The following is a 17,470-nucleotide window of genomic DNA, read 5'->3' on the forward strand; positions in this document are numbered from 1 at the left end:
TCTTCTTCTCGTCGTACTTTGGTCAGTATGGATGTGGTCTTTCATGAAAGTCTTGCCTATTATCAGTCTACACATTTTCAGGGGGATAATTCTGGTTCCAATGAAGATGTGCTTGTGTTTCCTCCCCTTGAAATTCCTCCTTTGGCTGCTGCCGAGCCTCCTACCGCTATTGCCCAACCTCCTTTGGCTGCTGTCCCTTCATCTGTAGGGACTCCTTTACAGGGGGAGTGTGTAGGAAATAATGGTGGTAATGATCATTGTCAGGGGGAGTTGACTCCAGTCCAGAGAACCATCAGTGAATTTCAGAAGAGAATTGACAATTCTAATATCATCACCTACAAGAGACACTCCAACAGAGGGCAGCATCAATCCACTGTGGCACCAATACTTATCCAATTGCCGACCCAGGAGTCAGATCCTCCTCCTCCTTGTGGTGAGACCTCTCCTTCCGATCTACCTATTGCTCATCGAAAAGGTACTAGGACTTGCACCCTGCATCCCATTTCTCAGTTTGTTTCTTATAGTTCTCTTTCTCTATTTTTTTTGTGCATTTGTGTCCTCTGTTTCTTCTGTTTCTATTCCTAAAAACTGGCAGGAAACATATACATATGGAAAGTGGAAGGCAGCTATGTTGGAAGAAATGAGAGCTTTAGAAAAAAACAACACTTGGGATCTTGTAACCCTCCCTCCAGGAAAAAAATCAGTGGGATGTAAGTGGGTATTTGTGGTCAAACAAAAGATTGATGGGTCTGTAGATCGGTATAAGGCATGTTTGGTTGCAAAGGGCTTCACCCAAACATATGGGATTGACTATCAGGAGACTTTTGCCCCTGTTGTAAAATTGAATATAGTTTGGGTTTTACTGTCGTGTGCAGTTAATCTTGGATGGGATCTCCAACAGTTGGATGTGAAGAATGCCTTCCTAAATGGGGAACTTTGTAAGGAGGTATACATGGATATTCCACTAGATTTTTCTTCTAACAATAATAAAGGCAAGGTGTGCAAATTGAAGTGAGCACTGTATGGGCTGAAGCAATCACCTCAAGCATGGTTTGGTCGGTTCCACAAGACAATGACATCTGTTGGCTATAAGCAAAGTAATGTTGATCATGCTCTCTTTATAAAGAGGGCTGGTGAGAAGCTCACTGTTCTTATAGTGTATGTGGGTGACATTGTGGTTACAGGCAATGATGGGGATGAAATCAGCCGATTGAAGAGGTTTCTTGGGCAGGAATTCGAGATTAAAGATCTAGGGCCGCTACGGTACTTTCTTGGGATTGAGGTTGCCAGATCTTCTCAAGGCATCTTTCTCTCCCAAAGGAAGTATGTCCTAGACTTGTTGGCTGAAACTGGTCTGTTAGGATGTCACCCTTCAGATACTCCTATGGAGGCTATTGTTTGTCTCAAAGAACGGGAAATACAAAAGCAAATAAATGACAAAGGAATTGCGTATATAATCGGGCGAGTAAGGGTGCTTAGATCAATTATAAAATACACGAATAAGAAGTCCACACCCAATAGCTTTAGTATGGGATTTCAAAGGTTTGGGAAAGGGTGGGATGGGATGACTATTTTGCCCTTTCGGGCTTCAAGCTAACCATACACCACCTACGGAAACTATTTGGTGTATTTGAAGGTGGCTAGGAAAAGAGAAAGGCAGTTCAACCCGTTCGACTTGTACAACCAGATAACAAATTCAATCTTGATCTCCGAAAGCGTTTTCCTGGATTAAGGGCCCTTCGTCGAGCCTTTCCTTTAGTGGTTGGGAGAAGCATTCCCTTATCTGAACTTGGCGGGCATTCTTTCGCTATGGGGTGGGTTTGGTTTTCACATAGGCTCAAACATGGCGAGGTTGGTTGGTTCTACTCCATAAGTTCGAGAGGCGGATTGAATAATGTCTCAATTCACTGTTATTCGGGCATCTACCGTTCACCAAGCACTGCCGATCAAGGTGGTGCCAGGCATGCCCCGAAGTCTTGGCCCTTGCCCCAAGACAAGAAAGATGCCCTTGCCCCAAGACAAGAAAGATGCCTAGCGTTGTACACTCACCGATGTGATGAATAGGCAAACACCGCATCTTGATTTGATTATGCGGAATGATGAATTGCTTCCACTCTCGTCGATGGGAAGCTCTTGTCTGGCGACTAAACCTCTTTTATTGACATTTCCTTTGGTTTCTTCACCTACTCGTCCTCAATTAACAGTCCCTTCTCTTCCCTTCTCCTACTCCCTGATCTACGACCAAAGAGGGTGAACCTGTTGATAAAGGCCGATACCAACGCCTAGTGGGAAAGCTGATTTATCGCTCACACACTCGTCCAGATATTGCTGTTGTTGTGAGTACTGTAAGTCAGTTTATGCATGATCCCTATTCTTCTCACATGGAGGTTGTTCTTCGGATTCTCCACTACTTGAAGTCAGCTCCTGGAAAAGGCATTCTTCTGTCTCCTAATGTTAACCTACGGGTAGAGGCGTATACCGATGCTGACTGGACTGGTTCTGCAGATCGGAAGTCTATCTCTGGGTACTCTTCTTTTGTAGGAGGCAATTTGGTCACTTGGCGTAGCAAGAAGCAGAATATGGTGGCTCGTTCTAGTGCTGAAGCCGAGTTTCAGGCTATGGCACAGGGCGTTTGTGAGTTAGTTTGGTTGAAAGGCTTGCTGCAAGATCTTGGTGTTTCTATTCATCTTCCCATGATGTTGTACTGTGATAACAAAGCTGCAATCAGCATTGCACACAACCCGATACAGCATGATCACACTAAACATGTTGAAGTGGACAGACATTTCATCAAGGAAAAGCTGAAAGAAGGGTTGATTTGTGTTCCCTTTGTGAAGTCTGCTGATCAAGTTGCTGATATCTTCACTAAGGGATAATCTGGGAAATTGTTCCATCCCATTCTAGTCAAGTTGGGCATGATTGATATATTTGCACCAACTTGAGGGGGAGTGTTAAATTATGTACACCAGAATACCAGGTCTTTTGGGTGTTTTATTTATACTTTATTTATGTATTTATGAGTAAGGGTAGAAATGTAATTAGGGCTGTGACACTGTTTAAGTGAACAGTGTCGTGAATAGTGTTTCCCGTTGTAATCTCTTTATTATTATAAATAGAGAGCTTGATTGATCTCATTGATTATTCAAGCATTATTCCACAAACTTGTTTTGATAACAAGTGCATATTCTATATATACTTGTGCTTCTTTCTAATCCTGATTATCAATAATTCACTTATGTATCTGACAAATTGCTGTACATGATAATTTGGTTGTACCTTTCTGTAGAGTTTGTACCTATTAACTGCCAGAGCTTATACACTGCATTGACTCGTTGCTCAGCTTGTGTTAACTATTACTTAATTGTGTGCACCAACCTTGTTCTCTCCTCATAAAAAAAATATATATATATTATCTAGGGAAAATTACTGACCCCTCCCCTGTACTTTGCCCCAATTATATTTTCCTCCCATCAGACTTTTGATTATTACGCCCCCTCCCCTACAGTTTATAATCAATTACAATTACACCCATGCCGTTAGCATCAGTCTGTTAAGTCGTGACGTGGCGAAGTAGTATTTTTCTAATCCCCAAACTTACACTGGGTCCATGTAACATGTCTCTTTTACCCTTGAGATTCTTATTCTTCATCCCACCCGTCCCCACCCCCTTCCACTAGGACATCAGCAGATATAGAGTGTTGATGACATATTTAAACACATTACTTTCCCCAACTCTTTGCCTTCACTACTGATGGCATCTGCTTCAGAAATTCTGGCTCTGCAACATATAGAAAAGGTTCCGTGCCAAGCCAGTACACAAATACTTTTCCTGTAAACAAACAAAAAGATCGAAAGCCCTTTTCAAGTTAGCAATATATACACAAAGGTAACTCTTTGCCTTCACTTGCTTGCTTTTATGACTTATCCATAACAAGGTGATGTTGTTAGTTTTTACTTTAAGGCTGTCCAGACCAGGCCTTGTCTGTTTCTCACCACAATCCAGTGAAGATGCGCCTGATGCGGTGCATTGCTTGTATAGGATAAGTATAGATTTATAAAAGAATTTGGTCAATGTTTACAACTTGATGCGACCTTCCATTTGCACTTGGGAGTTGGGACTGGATTGTGATTCACAAAGCATTGGAAAGTTCCATAAACTAGCTATTGGAAACGTCGAAGGTAGACATGGAAGTTACGCATCCATTTTTCTTATCATGACATGGTTCTTATTGGATTCACCAGTTATGGCCCAGCAGATTGAACCTACCATTTTGCGATCGCTCTTTTACCTTGAAACTGTGGTAGTTGTGTCATTGGTCAAGTGCAACGGAGCAAGATAAGCAATAGTTGGGCCTGTTTTTCTGTCACAGCTCCTATTGGGTTTTGGAACTGTAGAGAGATTCAGAATCAAAGTAAGGCTTGGATGATTAATTATCATCCCAAGCACATGTATATGTAATCATAATAAAACAGAGAACATAGTTACATGAGCAATGTGGGACTAAACCACATACAAGAGAGACATAATAAAAGACATAATAAAAGAAGAAAAAGTCCAGAATACCCCCACGGTATTCTAGCCCATATAATCCAACACTCCCCCTCAAGTTGGAGCATATATATCATGCATGCCCAACTTGACTAGGATAGGAAGAAACATTTTACCACTTAGTCCCTTAGTGAACACATCAGCCAGTTGATCAGCAGACTTCACAAAGGGAACACAAATGAGTCTGGCTTCAAGCTTCTCCTTGATGAAATGTCGGTCAACCTCCACGTGCTTAGTACGATCATGCTGGACAGGGTTATGAGCAATGCTAATGGCGGCTTTATTGTGATGGGAAGATGGACAGCAACACCAATATCCTGTAACAATCCTCTAAGCCATAGAAGTTCACAAATTCCTTGTGCCATCGCAGGAAACTCGGCTTCAGCGTTGGGCCTTGCCACAACATTCTGCTTTTTGCTACGCCATGTGATAAGTTTCCCACCCACAAAGGAACAATAGCCAGAGATAGATTTTCTGTCAATGGAACCAGCCAATCGACACCAGTATAAGCTTCAATCTTCAGGTGACCATTGGGAGAGAGAAGGATTCCTTTTCCTGGAGCAGACTTCAAATACCGCAGAATACGACGGACTGCCCCCATGTGAGAGGAATAGGGATCATGCATAAACTGGCTTACCAAACTTACAGTAACGGCTATGTCAGGTCGTGTGTGAGAGAGGTAGATTAGTTTGCCCACTAATCGCTGATAACAACCCTTGTCAACAGGTTCACCCTCTTTCTCCTTAAGTCTTGTAGATTCCATAGGAGTATCTGAAAGATGACAACCTAGCAGTCCAGTCTTAGTCAATAGATTAAGGATATATTTTCTTTGAGAAAGAAAGATGCCCTTCGAAGATCGAGCAACTTCTATCCCTAGAAAATATTTTAGAGGGCCGAGATCTTTTACCTCAAACTCACGGCCAAGGAAGAGCTTCAAATTCTTGATAGCATCACCATCATTACCAGTAACCACAATATCATCCACATAGACTATGAGAAGAGTTACCTTATCACTAACTCATCTGATAAACAAAGTGTGATCAGCATTGCTTTGCCTATAACCTGCTGAAATCATAGCCTTGTGAAATCTGCCAAACCAGGCTCTAGGTGACTGCTTCAACCCATAAAGGGCACACTTCAATTTACAGACCCTACCCTTGATCCTGTCATCAAAGAAGCCTGGTGGAATGTCCATATATACCTCCTCCTCAAGCTCCCCATGGAGGAAGGCATTCTTTACATCTAACTGTTGAAGATCCTACCCAAGATTTGCAGCACAAGATAATAACACCCGTACAGTGTTGAGTTTTGCCACTGGTGCAAAGGTCTCCTGATAGTTAACCCCATAAGTTTGAGTGAATCCCTTTGCAACCAGACGTGCCTTATATCGATCCATTGAACCATCAGCCTTCTGTTTGACCACAAAGGCCCATTTACATCCAACTAGTTTTTTCCCTGGAGGAAGAGCCACAAGATCCCACGTATTATTTTTGTGTAGTGCTCTCATTTCTTCCAACATTGCTGCCTTCCACTTTCCATCTGTAGATGCTTCCTGCCAATTTTTAGGAATCAAAACAGAAGAAAGAGATGATACAAAAGCACGAAAAGAAGGAGAAAGAGAACTATAAGAAACAACACGAGATATGGGATGTAAAGTACAAGTCCTAGTACCTTTGCGATGAGCAATAGGTAAGTCGGAAGAAGAGGGTTTACCAGGAGAGGAAGGATCTTAATCTGGAGCCGGCAACTGGATGGGTATTGGTGCTAAAGTGGATTGAAGCTGCCCTCTGTTGGTCCTGCCCCTGGTATAGGTAAGTATGTTGGAGTTGTCAATCCTCTTCTGAAATTCACCAATAGTTCTCTGGATTGGAGTCAGCTCCTCCTGAATAGGAACATTAACAACACTCTTTTCTATGGTCTCCCCCTATAAAGGATTCCCGTCAGATGAGGGGGGAACAGCCAGAGGAGGTTGGGCATTAATTAAAGAAGGATGGGCAACATCCAAAAGAGGCTGGGTAGCAGCCAGAGGAACCTCAAGAGGAGGAATCTCAAAAGGCACATCTTCACTAGAACTCTCCCCCTGAAGAGGTGGTGAAGAATAATAGGAAAGGGTCTCATGAAAGACAACATCCATACTAACCAAAGTACGGCGGGAAGGGGGATGGTAACACTTATAACCTTTTTGGGTTGGAGAATAACCCAAGAAAATACAACGTAGCCCCCTAGATTTAAGTTTGCCCGGAGATTTTGTATCTCTAGCATAACACACACAACCAAACACTTTGGGAGGCACAATAAAGGAGGAATTTTCCAGTAAAACATCAGATGGGCTACGGGAGTTAAGAACCCGAGAAGGTAATCTATTGATGAGATAGGCTGCAGTGAGAACCGCATCCCCCCAATATTGAGATGGGACATTCCTAGCAAACATTAATGCTCTGGCCATTTCTAACAAGTGGCGATTTTTTCGTTCTGCCACACCATTCTGGGCAGGGGTATCAACACAACTAGTTTGGTGAATAATGCTATTTTTGAAATTGAGATTTGCTATACTCGGTTCCATTATCACTTCTTAATATTTTGAGAGTAGCCTGGAACTGAGTTTGGATCATTTTATGAAAATGCTGAAAACATGAAAAAACCTGATTTTTTGTGTGCAAAAGATACACCCATGTGTTCCTAGAATGACAATCAATGAAAGAGACAAACCAACAATGACTAGAAATAGATGTCTTACGACTAAGGCTCCAAACATCAGAATGCACCAATTGAAAACAAGAACTCCTTTTATTTGAAATTGGATAAGTTGAACGTGTCTGTTTGGCCAAAACACAAGCCTCACAAAAAAAAGTCATCCTTAGTATGTAGGGTAACTAGACTAGGAAATAAATGTGCTAAAATTCCTAAGGGGGGTGACCTAACCTAGAGTGCCACTGGTAGAGTTCAGAAGAGACCAAGGAGTTCTGGTGTAGCGGAGAAGGTACTGGTGGTAGAGAGAAGCGATCGTCATCAAGCAGGTACAGTCCACCGTGCACTTTACCCAATCCAATCATCTTCCCAGATTCCAGATCCTGAAACACACAATGAGAAGGAAAAAAAATGACTTTGCAGTTAAGATCACGAGTAATACTACTAATTGAAAGAAGGTTAGTAGTAAAATTAGGAATGTGCAAAACAGAAGACAAGAGAAGAGAGGAAGTGCAGTTGATGATTCCTTTTCCAGATATGGAAGAAAGGGAACCATCAATCACTTTGACCTTGTCTTTCCCAGAAGTGGGAGAATATCTGTGAAACAGACTAGAGGAACCGGTCATATGATCTGTACCTCCAGAATTTATGATCCAAGGATGGGAAGCTACAGAAGCACAATGACCTCCAAATGGAATACCTGACCGGGCAAAGTGTGAACCTGAAGGAGCAGAAGAGTTTGCAGTAGCTGATGTAGTAGAGGCAGCAGTAGCGAAAGACCTTAGCATACATAGGAGTGCCTATAGATCATCATGGGATAGACCAGTATCAGTAGCAGGAGCTGTAGTAACAGTCTCAATTTGATGGCACTTGGTGTTTGTCTTTATCTTTGTCTTGGCAGCCCTTTTAGCTTCAAAGTCAGCCGGTTTCTTATGAAGTTTCCAACACTTCTCTTTGGTGTGATAGGGTTTGTGACAGTGCTCACAAACAACAGTCCCTGTAGTAGAATCACCAAGAGAAGCAGTGCCAACAGGTGCAGGAGTGGCCGAGGCAGTAGCCTTGAGGGTGAATCTGTCAGTAATATGTGGGTGCAACATGGCAGCCCTACGATTTTCCTCAGAGGACACCAAGGCATAAGATTGTTCAAGTGTGGGAAAAGGCGTATGGCCCAACACTTGAACACGAATCTAATCATACTCCACGTTTAAGCCAGCCAAAAGGTCATATTCCCTGATCTTGTCCACATGCTTCTTATAGGAAGCAATCTCAGTAACTGTAGTAGGGTGAAAGTTAGAGAAGTGGTTCAATTGTTGCCACAGACTGCGGAGAGTAGCATAGTATTTGGAAACCGAAAGTTCTCCCTGAGTGGTGTAAAGGACCTTCTTCCGGAGTTCATATACTTGGGCATCATTGCCAAGCTGACTGTAGGTTTCCTTGCAAGCAGCCCAAATCTGTGAGGCTGTGTCAAGGAGAAGAAAGTTATGCTGCAAATCTGAAGTCATAGAACCAATCAGGTAGGACATGAGAACACCATTATTGGCAATCCACCTTTCCTGAGCAGGTCCTTGTTCATCTGGCATAACACTGGTGCCATTAATATGCCTGGTGAGACCACGGCCAGCAATTGCAAAGGCGGCAGATCTGGACCATAGAAGGTCATTTTAGCCATCTAGTTTAATAGGATTGGGTGGAAAATTGTGGTAGTCTGTCTTGCTTTGGCCATCATGAAGTGGCTGATCTGAAGTAGCTGTAGACTTGGCAGAATCATCCATACTGGCAGCAGAGAAACCCAATAAATTCCTTCAAGTTAAGGGCTGAAAATTGGAGGAGAATCCCCTTTCAATGGGAGTATATATGTCTCCAAAAATCAGAAACAGCAGCCAAGTAGAACCTCTAAATCGATATTGTCACTTGTCAGAGTTTTGAAAAAACCCTGATTTGCTGAAATCGATGTAGAGGATAATGAGCCAAAAAACTGTAGGGAAGTGGCTGGAACTGAAGTCGAGGTAGCCTTTATGATTGGAGAAGTACCCTTTAAAAAATCAGAAGCAATAGACAGCAGCAACCCCAAGATCGATAGGTGTCAGGGTTTTGAAAAAAGCCCTATGATGGTGGAATCGATCTCAAGGAGGTCTTCAAAAACTGTGAGATAAGAACTGAACCAAAAGGGGCAATCCTGCTGCAGTTCGTGGCCTACAAAGGGAGGAATTGATTCCTTGTAAGTGTGATAGAAGCAATCCAAAAAAAATTGAAGATCCAAATATCGCAGGCAGGTGTGGCTGGTTCCTATCGAGCAAAATTGTGTATCATTGTAATGAGGTGATGGGAGCAGCAACTGGATCTAATGATCACCTCATCAGTGCTGCCCTATGTGAGAATGGAGAACAAGGAAGAAGAGAGAGAAGAGAGGAGAAGATCGAGAGAGAGAGAGAGAGAGAGAGAGAGAGAAGAGAAAAGGCTGAAATTAGAAGGGAGGTGGTCCCTAATTCGAAATCTGCTCTGATACCATGTAGAGAAATTCAGAATCAGAGTAAGGCTTGCATGATTAATTATCATCCCAAGCACATCTATATATAATCATAATAAAACAAAGAACATAGTTACATGTGCAATGTGGGACTAAACCACATACAAGAGAGACATAATAAAAGACATAATAAAAGGGGAAAAAATGCAGAATACTCCCACGGTATTCTAGCCCATATAATCCAGCAGGAACCAAGTTGAGGAGTTTGATGGAATTTTTGTGTTACCATGACATCATTCTTACTTTTCTCAGTTTTGGGGAGTGGTACTCAAATATTTTCTTCCTAGGATCCAGAGGTATCTAGTAAGGCTCCTCTACCCCTCTGAGAACCATATTTTGGTGTTGTTGAGGCTAAAGAAGGTTTCTGCTGGAGGGTTTGTTGTCAATTCCTGTTAGGATTTTGGTGTTGCATCTTGAGTTTCACTGACTAGATGTTGGTATAGAATAAGTGGGAATTTTGGAGGACTTAGCTAGGATTCTTGGGGATAATATTGGTATTTGGCTGACTTCATGATTAGAGATCCCCTTTGTGCTAGTTGTTTCTCTATTGCGATTTGTGATTTGGTGCTCTAGAGTATGTGAAGGTGGCTGGCTGGTATTTGTCTAAAGGCAGGGGGAAATTAGCTATATGCTTATTTTCTCTTAAATCAACTTGTATTTCTTTAGTTGGAATAGAAGGTGTCTGAAAAGAAATTTTGTGATGGCCTGATGAGGATATTGTTGAGATGTGTTACCCGATTCTACAAGGGTATTTTTGGTATTTTTCTGTTGCTATTTCCCTATAGCTAATATGGTCGGCTATATGGGGCTATTTATGTAATTCTATTATTTCTTACAAGTTATAAATATGAGGGCTGAATAATCACATCGATTATTCTAGCCATTCTCTCAATTCCAGTTTTGTTAACATGGCATCAGAGCCAAATAAACTCTGATCGATTTTTTCAAAACCCTCCACCCTCCCCTCATTTGAACTTCATCCCTTCCCACCCCCTCTCTCGATCTTCTCTCCTCTTCTTCTTTTGGTTCTTCTTCTCACATTAGGGCAGCACTAGGGGGGTGATCACAATGATCTAGATGCTGCCCCAACTACCTCCAATTCTTCCACCAATTTTTTGGATCGATGGAAGCCGCAGGACTGCCTGCAATTTGAAGATTCTGTTTTTTTCAAGATCAGGCCTCAACAAGTATTTCGGCTGCTTCTTCCCTTGGAGAATCTTCTTCAGCTAGTGCTCTCCGCCTCCATTCTCTTCATCAACTTGTTTGAAGACCCCTCCCCCTTATCGATCTCTCTTCTCAGGGTTTTTTTCAAAACCCTGACACTAATCGATATTGGGGTTTGGGCTGCTGGTTGTTGCTGCCTCTGATTGGCACCATTGTTGCTCTCATTCCACATCATTCCCTGCCTCAATTTTGGGATTTTTGGCTTCATTATAGCCCCTTTCTCTTACAATCGATTTCTCCCTATATCGATTCCAAGGATTTTGGGCTTTTGTGGAAGGTTGCTGCTTATTGAAGACTGTGGTTCCCTGCTACCATGACGGGTTCTGATTCTTCTTCAGCCTCTTCTGGCATTGATGGACAACCCCGGACTGATTTACTGCCTCTTGCTGCCCCCATCAAGCTTGATGGCTCTAACTACCTGAAGTGGTCTCGGTCTACCTATCTGACAATAGCTGGCCGTGGTCTTACTGGCCATCTTCTCAGGACAGCTCCAAAACCTGAAGAAGAAGGTGCTCTACTCAACAAGTGGTTGTCTAATGATGCGATGCTGATGTCCTACCTGATTCACTCTATGCAAGGGGATATATCCGATAATTTTCTGCTTCTGGAAACAGCCCAGGCTATATGGAGTGGTGCTAAGGAGACTTATGGTCGCACTGGGAATGATGCACAGGTCTATGAGATTAGAAAAAAGGCCAATGGGACTGCCCAACAAGAACTCTCTGTCTCGAAGTACTATGCTGCCCTCAAGAACTTATGGCAGCAATTGGACCACTACTCCGACTATCAGCCCTCTACTGCTACAGATTTGGCTGCCTATCGCAAACACGTCAACAAAATACGTGTTTATGATTTTTTGACAGGCCTAAATATGGAGTTTGATCCTATTCGGGTTCAGGGGCTAGGCCAGTCTCCATTTCCCACTCTGGAGCAGGCCTTTGCCATGGTTCATAATGAGGAATCTCGTAGGGCTGCCATGTTGCATTCCTCTACTGTTGATCGATCTACCTTGCAAGTTGCTTCCAATGTTTCTTCTTCTACCACTACTGATTGTGGTACTGCTGCCCATAAAGGCCCAGTCAAGTGTGAGCATTGCCACAAGCTCTATCATACTAAAGCTCAATGCTGGAAGCTCCATGGGAAGCCTGCTGATTTTGAGGAAAAGAGAGGCCGTGGGAAGTCCAAACCCAAGGCTCATATTGCTGATTCTGCTACTGCTGCCCCTTCATCTGACATTGGGCTTACTCAGGATGAACTCCTAGCTTTCCGTCGCATGCTTCAGGCCTCTACTGCTGCTCCTACTACGCCACCTGCACCTGCTGCCCATCCTGGTTCTCACTTTGCCTCAGGTATTCCAGTCAAAAGTCTGTGTGCATCGGCTGTATCCAATCCTTGGATTATTGATTCCAGTGCTACAGACCATATGACTGGCTCCTCCCATGTGTTTCATCTTTATTCTCCATCTTCTGGCCAAGCCAGTGTTCGAGTAGCTAATGGCTCCCTTTCTCCTATTAATGGGAAGGGTTCCATACGTTGCTCTCCTACCCTTTCCTTAAAATCTGTTTTGCATGTTCCTTCATTTTCTACCAACCTTATCTCTATTAGTAGTCTTACTAGAGATCTGAACTGCAAACTGACATTTTTCCCTTCTCATTGTGTTATACAGGATCTGGAGACGAGGCACATGATTGGGGCTGGTAAGATGCAAGGTGGTCTCTACATCCTTGACACGGGTCAGCCTTCCCCTTTGCATTCGGCTTCCTCTACAGCTCATCATTTACAGTCCACCTTGTCACCTGAACTTCATCTCTGGCACTGTCGGCTTGGTCACCCATCCATTAATACCTTAGCTTTTTTGTTTCCAGACTTACTCAAAAATTGTAATAGGAATGAGTTTTTATGTGAGGCTTGTGTCTTGGCCAAACAGACTCGTTCCAGTTATTCTTCATTAAATAAAAGAAGTGAGTTTCCATTTGCTTTGGTTCATACTGATGTGTAGGGCCCTACCCGTTGTAATTCCATTTCGGGTCATAGATGGTTTGTCTCCTTTATAGACTGTTATACTCGTACTACTTGGGTTTACCTGATGAACCATAAAAGTGAGGTCGTCTGCTGTTTTCAGTTGTTTCATCGTATGGTTCAGACCCAATTCAATGCCACATTGCGCATTTTACGTAGTGATAATGGCAGAGAATACATGGAGGGTCAGTTCCAACATTATTTGGCTGCCCATGGTATTGTCCGTCAAACCAGCTGTGTTGACACACCTGCCCAGAATGGGGTTGCTGAAAGGAAAGATCGACATCTCCTTGAAGTAGCCCGGGCCATTATGTTTGCACGGTAGGTCCCTTCCCAATACTGGAGTGATGCATTCTTACCGCTACTTACCTCATAAACCGTGTGCCTACCCGTGTCCTTGATGGTCGTTCCCCCGTTGCTCTCCTTCAGGGTTCGTCATCCTTTGTGTTTCCTCCCAAAATTTTTGGTTGTGTCTGCTATGTCCGCAATCATCGTCCTCATGGGAAATTTGATCCACGGAGCATTCGGTGTATTTTTCTGGGCTATTCTGCAACCCAGAAAGGATACAAGTGTTATCATCCTCCTACTCGCCGTACATTTGTCTCCATGGATATTGTCTTCCATGAATCCTTGCCATACTATTCCCAGACACCTCTTCAGGGGGAGCTGGATCAGGGTTTTGAAGACGTGTCTGCTATTCTTCCGGCTCCTATTTAGGAGGAGTCCTCTGTAACTTCAGCTCTTACAGTGGTTCCTCATCAGGGGGCGTAGACCAATCAGTCAAATCCCTATTGATAAAGTATATACCCGGGAGCGCATAAGATAGGTTGAGACTACCACCACCACCATACCACCTCTACAATCGTCTGTACCTGATCCAGATTCAGACCCTGCCACATCACCCGATAAGGATCCTTCTCTTGGTTTACCTATCGCTGTCCGTAAAGATGTTAGGTCATGCACCCAACACCCTATCTCCAATGTTGTTTCCTATGATGCTTTATCTCCTTCCTATCGTGCATTTGTTTCTTCTCTTTCCTCTGTTTCTATTCCTTAGAATTGGCAGGAGGCGATTGCAGATCCATAGTGGAAAGCAGCCATGATGGAAGAAATGACGGCCTTACTTAAAAATGAGACATGGGAGCTAGTTGTTCTTCCTTCGGGTAAGAGACCAGTTGGGTGCAAGTTTGTATTTGTTGTCAAGCAGAAGCCAGATGGAACAGTAGATAGATATAAAGCCAGGCTTGTGGCCAAAGGCTTCACTCAGACTTATGGGATCGACTACCAGGAAACATTTGCCCCTGTTGCAAAGTTGAACACTGTCAGAGTTTTACTGTCTTGTGCTGTCAATCTTGGTCGGGATCTACAGCAATTGGATGTAAAAAATGCATTCCTACATGGGGAGCTAGAAGGGGAGGTTTATATGGAAGTTCCTCCAGGCTTTTCCTCTGAGTAGAATCATGGGAAAGTTTGCAGACTAAAGCGGGCACTATATGGATTGAAGCAATTAGCACGGGCATGGTTTGGTAGGTTTCATAAGGCCATGGTCTCCTATGGATATAAACAAAGTAATGCTGATCACACTCTGTTTATCAAGCGAAAGGGAGAAAAAGTCACTCTTCTTATAGTTTATGTTGATGACATAGTTGTGACTGTTAATGACGCAGATGAAGTTTCTCACCTAAAGGCTTTCTTGGAATGGGAATTTGACATAAAAGATCTAGGATAGCTAAGATATTTTCTTGGGATTGAAGTTGCCCGGTCTCCAAAGGGCATCTTTCTCTCCCAAAGAAAGTATGTTCTAGATTTACTATCAGAAACTGGTTTGCTTGGCTGTCACCCTTGTGACACTCCTTTGGAAGCTAATACCCGTCTACAAGAGAAGGATGGTGAGCCTGTTGATAAGGGCAGATATCAACGATTGGTGGGAAAACTGATTTACCTCTCCCATACCAGACCAGATATTGCCATTGCTGTGAGCCTAGTAAGTCAGTTCATGCATGATCCCTATTCCACTCATATGGCTGTTGTTCTCCATATTCTCCATTACTTGAAATCAACTTCAAGAAAAGGGATCCTTTTGTCTCCTCCTGACCATCTTCGCATTGAGGCTTATACAGATGCTGATTGGGGTGGTAATCCAGACAGGAAGTCAACCTCCGGCTATTGTACCTTTGTTGGAGGGAACTTGGTAACATGGCGGAGTAAAAAAAAAAATGTTGTGGCAAGATCAAGTGTTGAGGCTGAATTCCGTGCCATGGCCCAGGGCATATGTGAGTTATTGTGGCTTCAGAGTTCACTCCTAGATATCCGTGGTTCTGTTCATCTTCCAATGATGTTGTACTGCGACAACAAAGTAGCGATTAGCATTGCCCACAATCCAATACAGCATGACCGTACCAAGCATGTGGAGATTGACAGACACTTCATCAAGGAGAAGTTAGAGAGTGGGCAGATTTATAACCCTTTTGTGAAGTCTGGAGATCAACTAGCTGATGTCTTCACCAAAGGGTTGAGTGGGAAGGTGTTTTATCCTAGCCTAGTCAAGTTGGGTATGTGTGATATCTATGCCCCAACTTGAGGGGGAGTGTTGAGATGTGTTACCCGATTCTATAAGGGTATTTTTGGTATTTTTCTGTTGTTATTTCCCTATAGCTAATATGGTCGGCTATATGGGGCTATTTATGTAATTTTGTTATTTCTTACAAGTTATAAATATGAGGGTTGAACAATCACATCGATTATTCTAGCCATTCTCTCAATTCCAGTTTTGTTAACAGATATTTACTCTTGAATTCTGCTACATTGTTTGTTATCTTGCATGTCCTCATGTAGCATGTAGTGTAAATCTAACAGCAGCATGTGTACATTTGTTCTAAATGAAAGCTCAAAATAAATAGTATTCAGATAAGGGGAAAAAAAAAGTGTACGTTCCAGTGCACGAGGCTCTTGCTACTGCAGGGTCTGGGAGGGGCAAATGTACGCAATCTTACCCCTTGCTTTGCAGGAGAGTCTGTTTCCAAGTTTTGAACCCTCAACCTATCAGGTTGCAATAGCGCAACTTAACCGTTGCTCCAAGGCTCGCCCACTAAAAGATCTATATATAATTTTAAAATACTTGTATAATTTGGTACAAATTGATGATGAGCTACAATACATGCTTAGCAGGAAGTGTGGAAAGGTTTCGTCTTACTGCTGGAAGCATTGAATAGTCAGATTTGGCTAGGAAAAGGTGGCCTATATTATATGAAAAACTTTATTCTTGAATGTGCTTGATATCTCATCTCTCTATGGTATTTCAGCAGTTAAAAAAAGAGGAAAGGTATTAATCCAGATGGCTTGTGATGAAGATAGCTGGAGAAAAATTCAGATCTAATGGACTGTGGCTTCCTTACCTTAACACAAAAATGTTTATTGGCCAAATCCAATTTTTTCTTTTGTACCACTAATTGTCCAACAAGTAGCTGGAGAATTAATTAAAATTTTGCCTCCAATTGTCTCCATCATGAGTTCATGACTGAGGCAGTTTAATGTATAATGTTTAGATAGGGGAATCTCTGGTGACTTCAGATGACACTTACAGAGGTGAGATTCAGAAGGTCCCAAAAAAATTATCAATGATTGTTTTATAAATAGTGGGAAATTCAGTTCCTGTGTAGTTTCTGTGACATTGTAGGATTTATTGGCTGGTGTATGATTAGTAGAGGCATCACCTTTCAGTTGGGTGGGGAATGAATTTCATATGTATGTTCTAACTGCCATTAGATGGTAAAAGGTAGTTTCTTATTTGTGGAACCCAAATTTGAGAGGAAGGTGATTAAAAAAAAAAGGCTATATTAGTTATTCCATTATTGAATGTCATGATAAAAATGTCACTTGTAGTTATTCCAGTCATGGATGTCATGACGTAAATGAGTAAATCATGTAATCAGAGTGTGCTTCAATTTTGTTCTAATATTTTTTGCAAATTTTATGACTTCACTTTAATCCTTCCCCAGGTGTTGCCTTCTTTAAGGGAGAAGCATGGCGAATTTATGTTGAGAGAGTTACTGAAAAGATGGTCAAATCATAAGGTTATGGTCAGGTGGCTCTCACGTTTCTTCCATTTCCTTGATCGATACTTTATTCCTAAGAGGAAGCTTCCTGCACTTAATGAAGTTGGACTCACTTGCTTCCGTGATCTGGTATTAAAAAAAAAAAAAAAAAAAAAAAGAGAAACTTATGTTATTCTTACATCATTTTTACAGCTATTTAGATTAAACATTTTATGGTACTCTTTTTGGATAGAGATTAATTCCTGTTTGATCTCTGCGCTTTTGTGTATTTTAAGGTGTGTTGTGATGTATTGTTTTATTTCTTTGTTATCTCTGTTTTAAGGTCTACAAGGAGATAAATGGGAAAGTCAGAGACGCTGTAATTTCTTTGGTATGGTGATTTTATGGTTTAAGCATGTTGATATATTT

General features: G+C 42.3%; 2 protein-coding genes across 2 annotated transcripts in view; both read left to right on the forward strand.

Annotated features, from left to right (window-relative positions):
• The window catches only part of LOC122657922 (cullin-1), a 69,257-nt gene that overhangs the window by 3,972 nt on the left and 47,815 nt on the right, over positions 1-17,470 (forward strand). The window lies entirely within an intron of this gene.
• Positions 1-17,470, forward strand: part of LOC122659523 (cullin-1) — a 34,873-nt gene that overhangs the window by 3,685 nt on the left and 13,718 nt on the right. The window contains exons 3-4 of the mRNA XM_043854627.1: positions 17,006-17,191; positions 17,385-17,432. Of these exons, the coding sequence (XP_043710562.1) occupies positions 17,006-17,191; positions 17,385-17,432 (234 nt within the window). The remainder of the gene's footprint in view (positions 1-17,005; positions 17,192-17,384; positions 17,433-17,470) is intronic.

Source organism: Telopea speciosissima, chromosome 4 (genome assembly GCF_018873765.1).
Source record: "Telopea speciosissima isolate NSW1024214 ecotype Mountain lineage chromosome 4, Tspe_v1, whole genome shotgun sequence".
Classification (NCBI taxonomy): domain Eukaryota; kingdom Viridiplantae; phylum Streptophyta; class Magnoliopsida; order Proteales; family Proteaceae; genus Telopea; species Telopea speciosissima.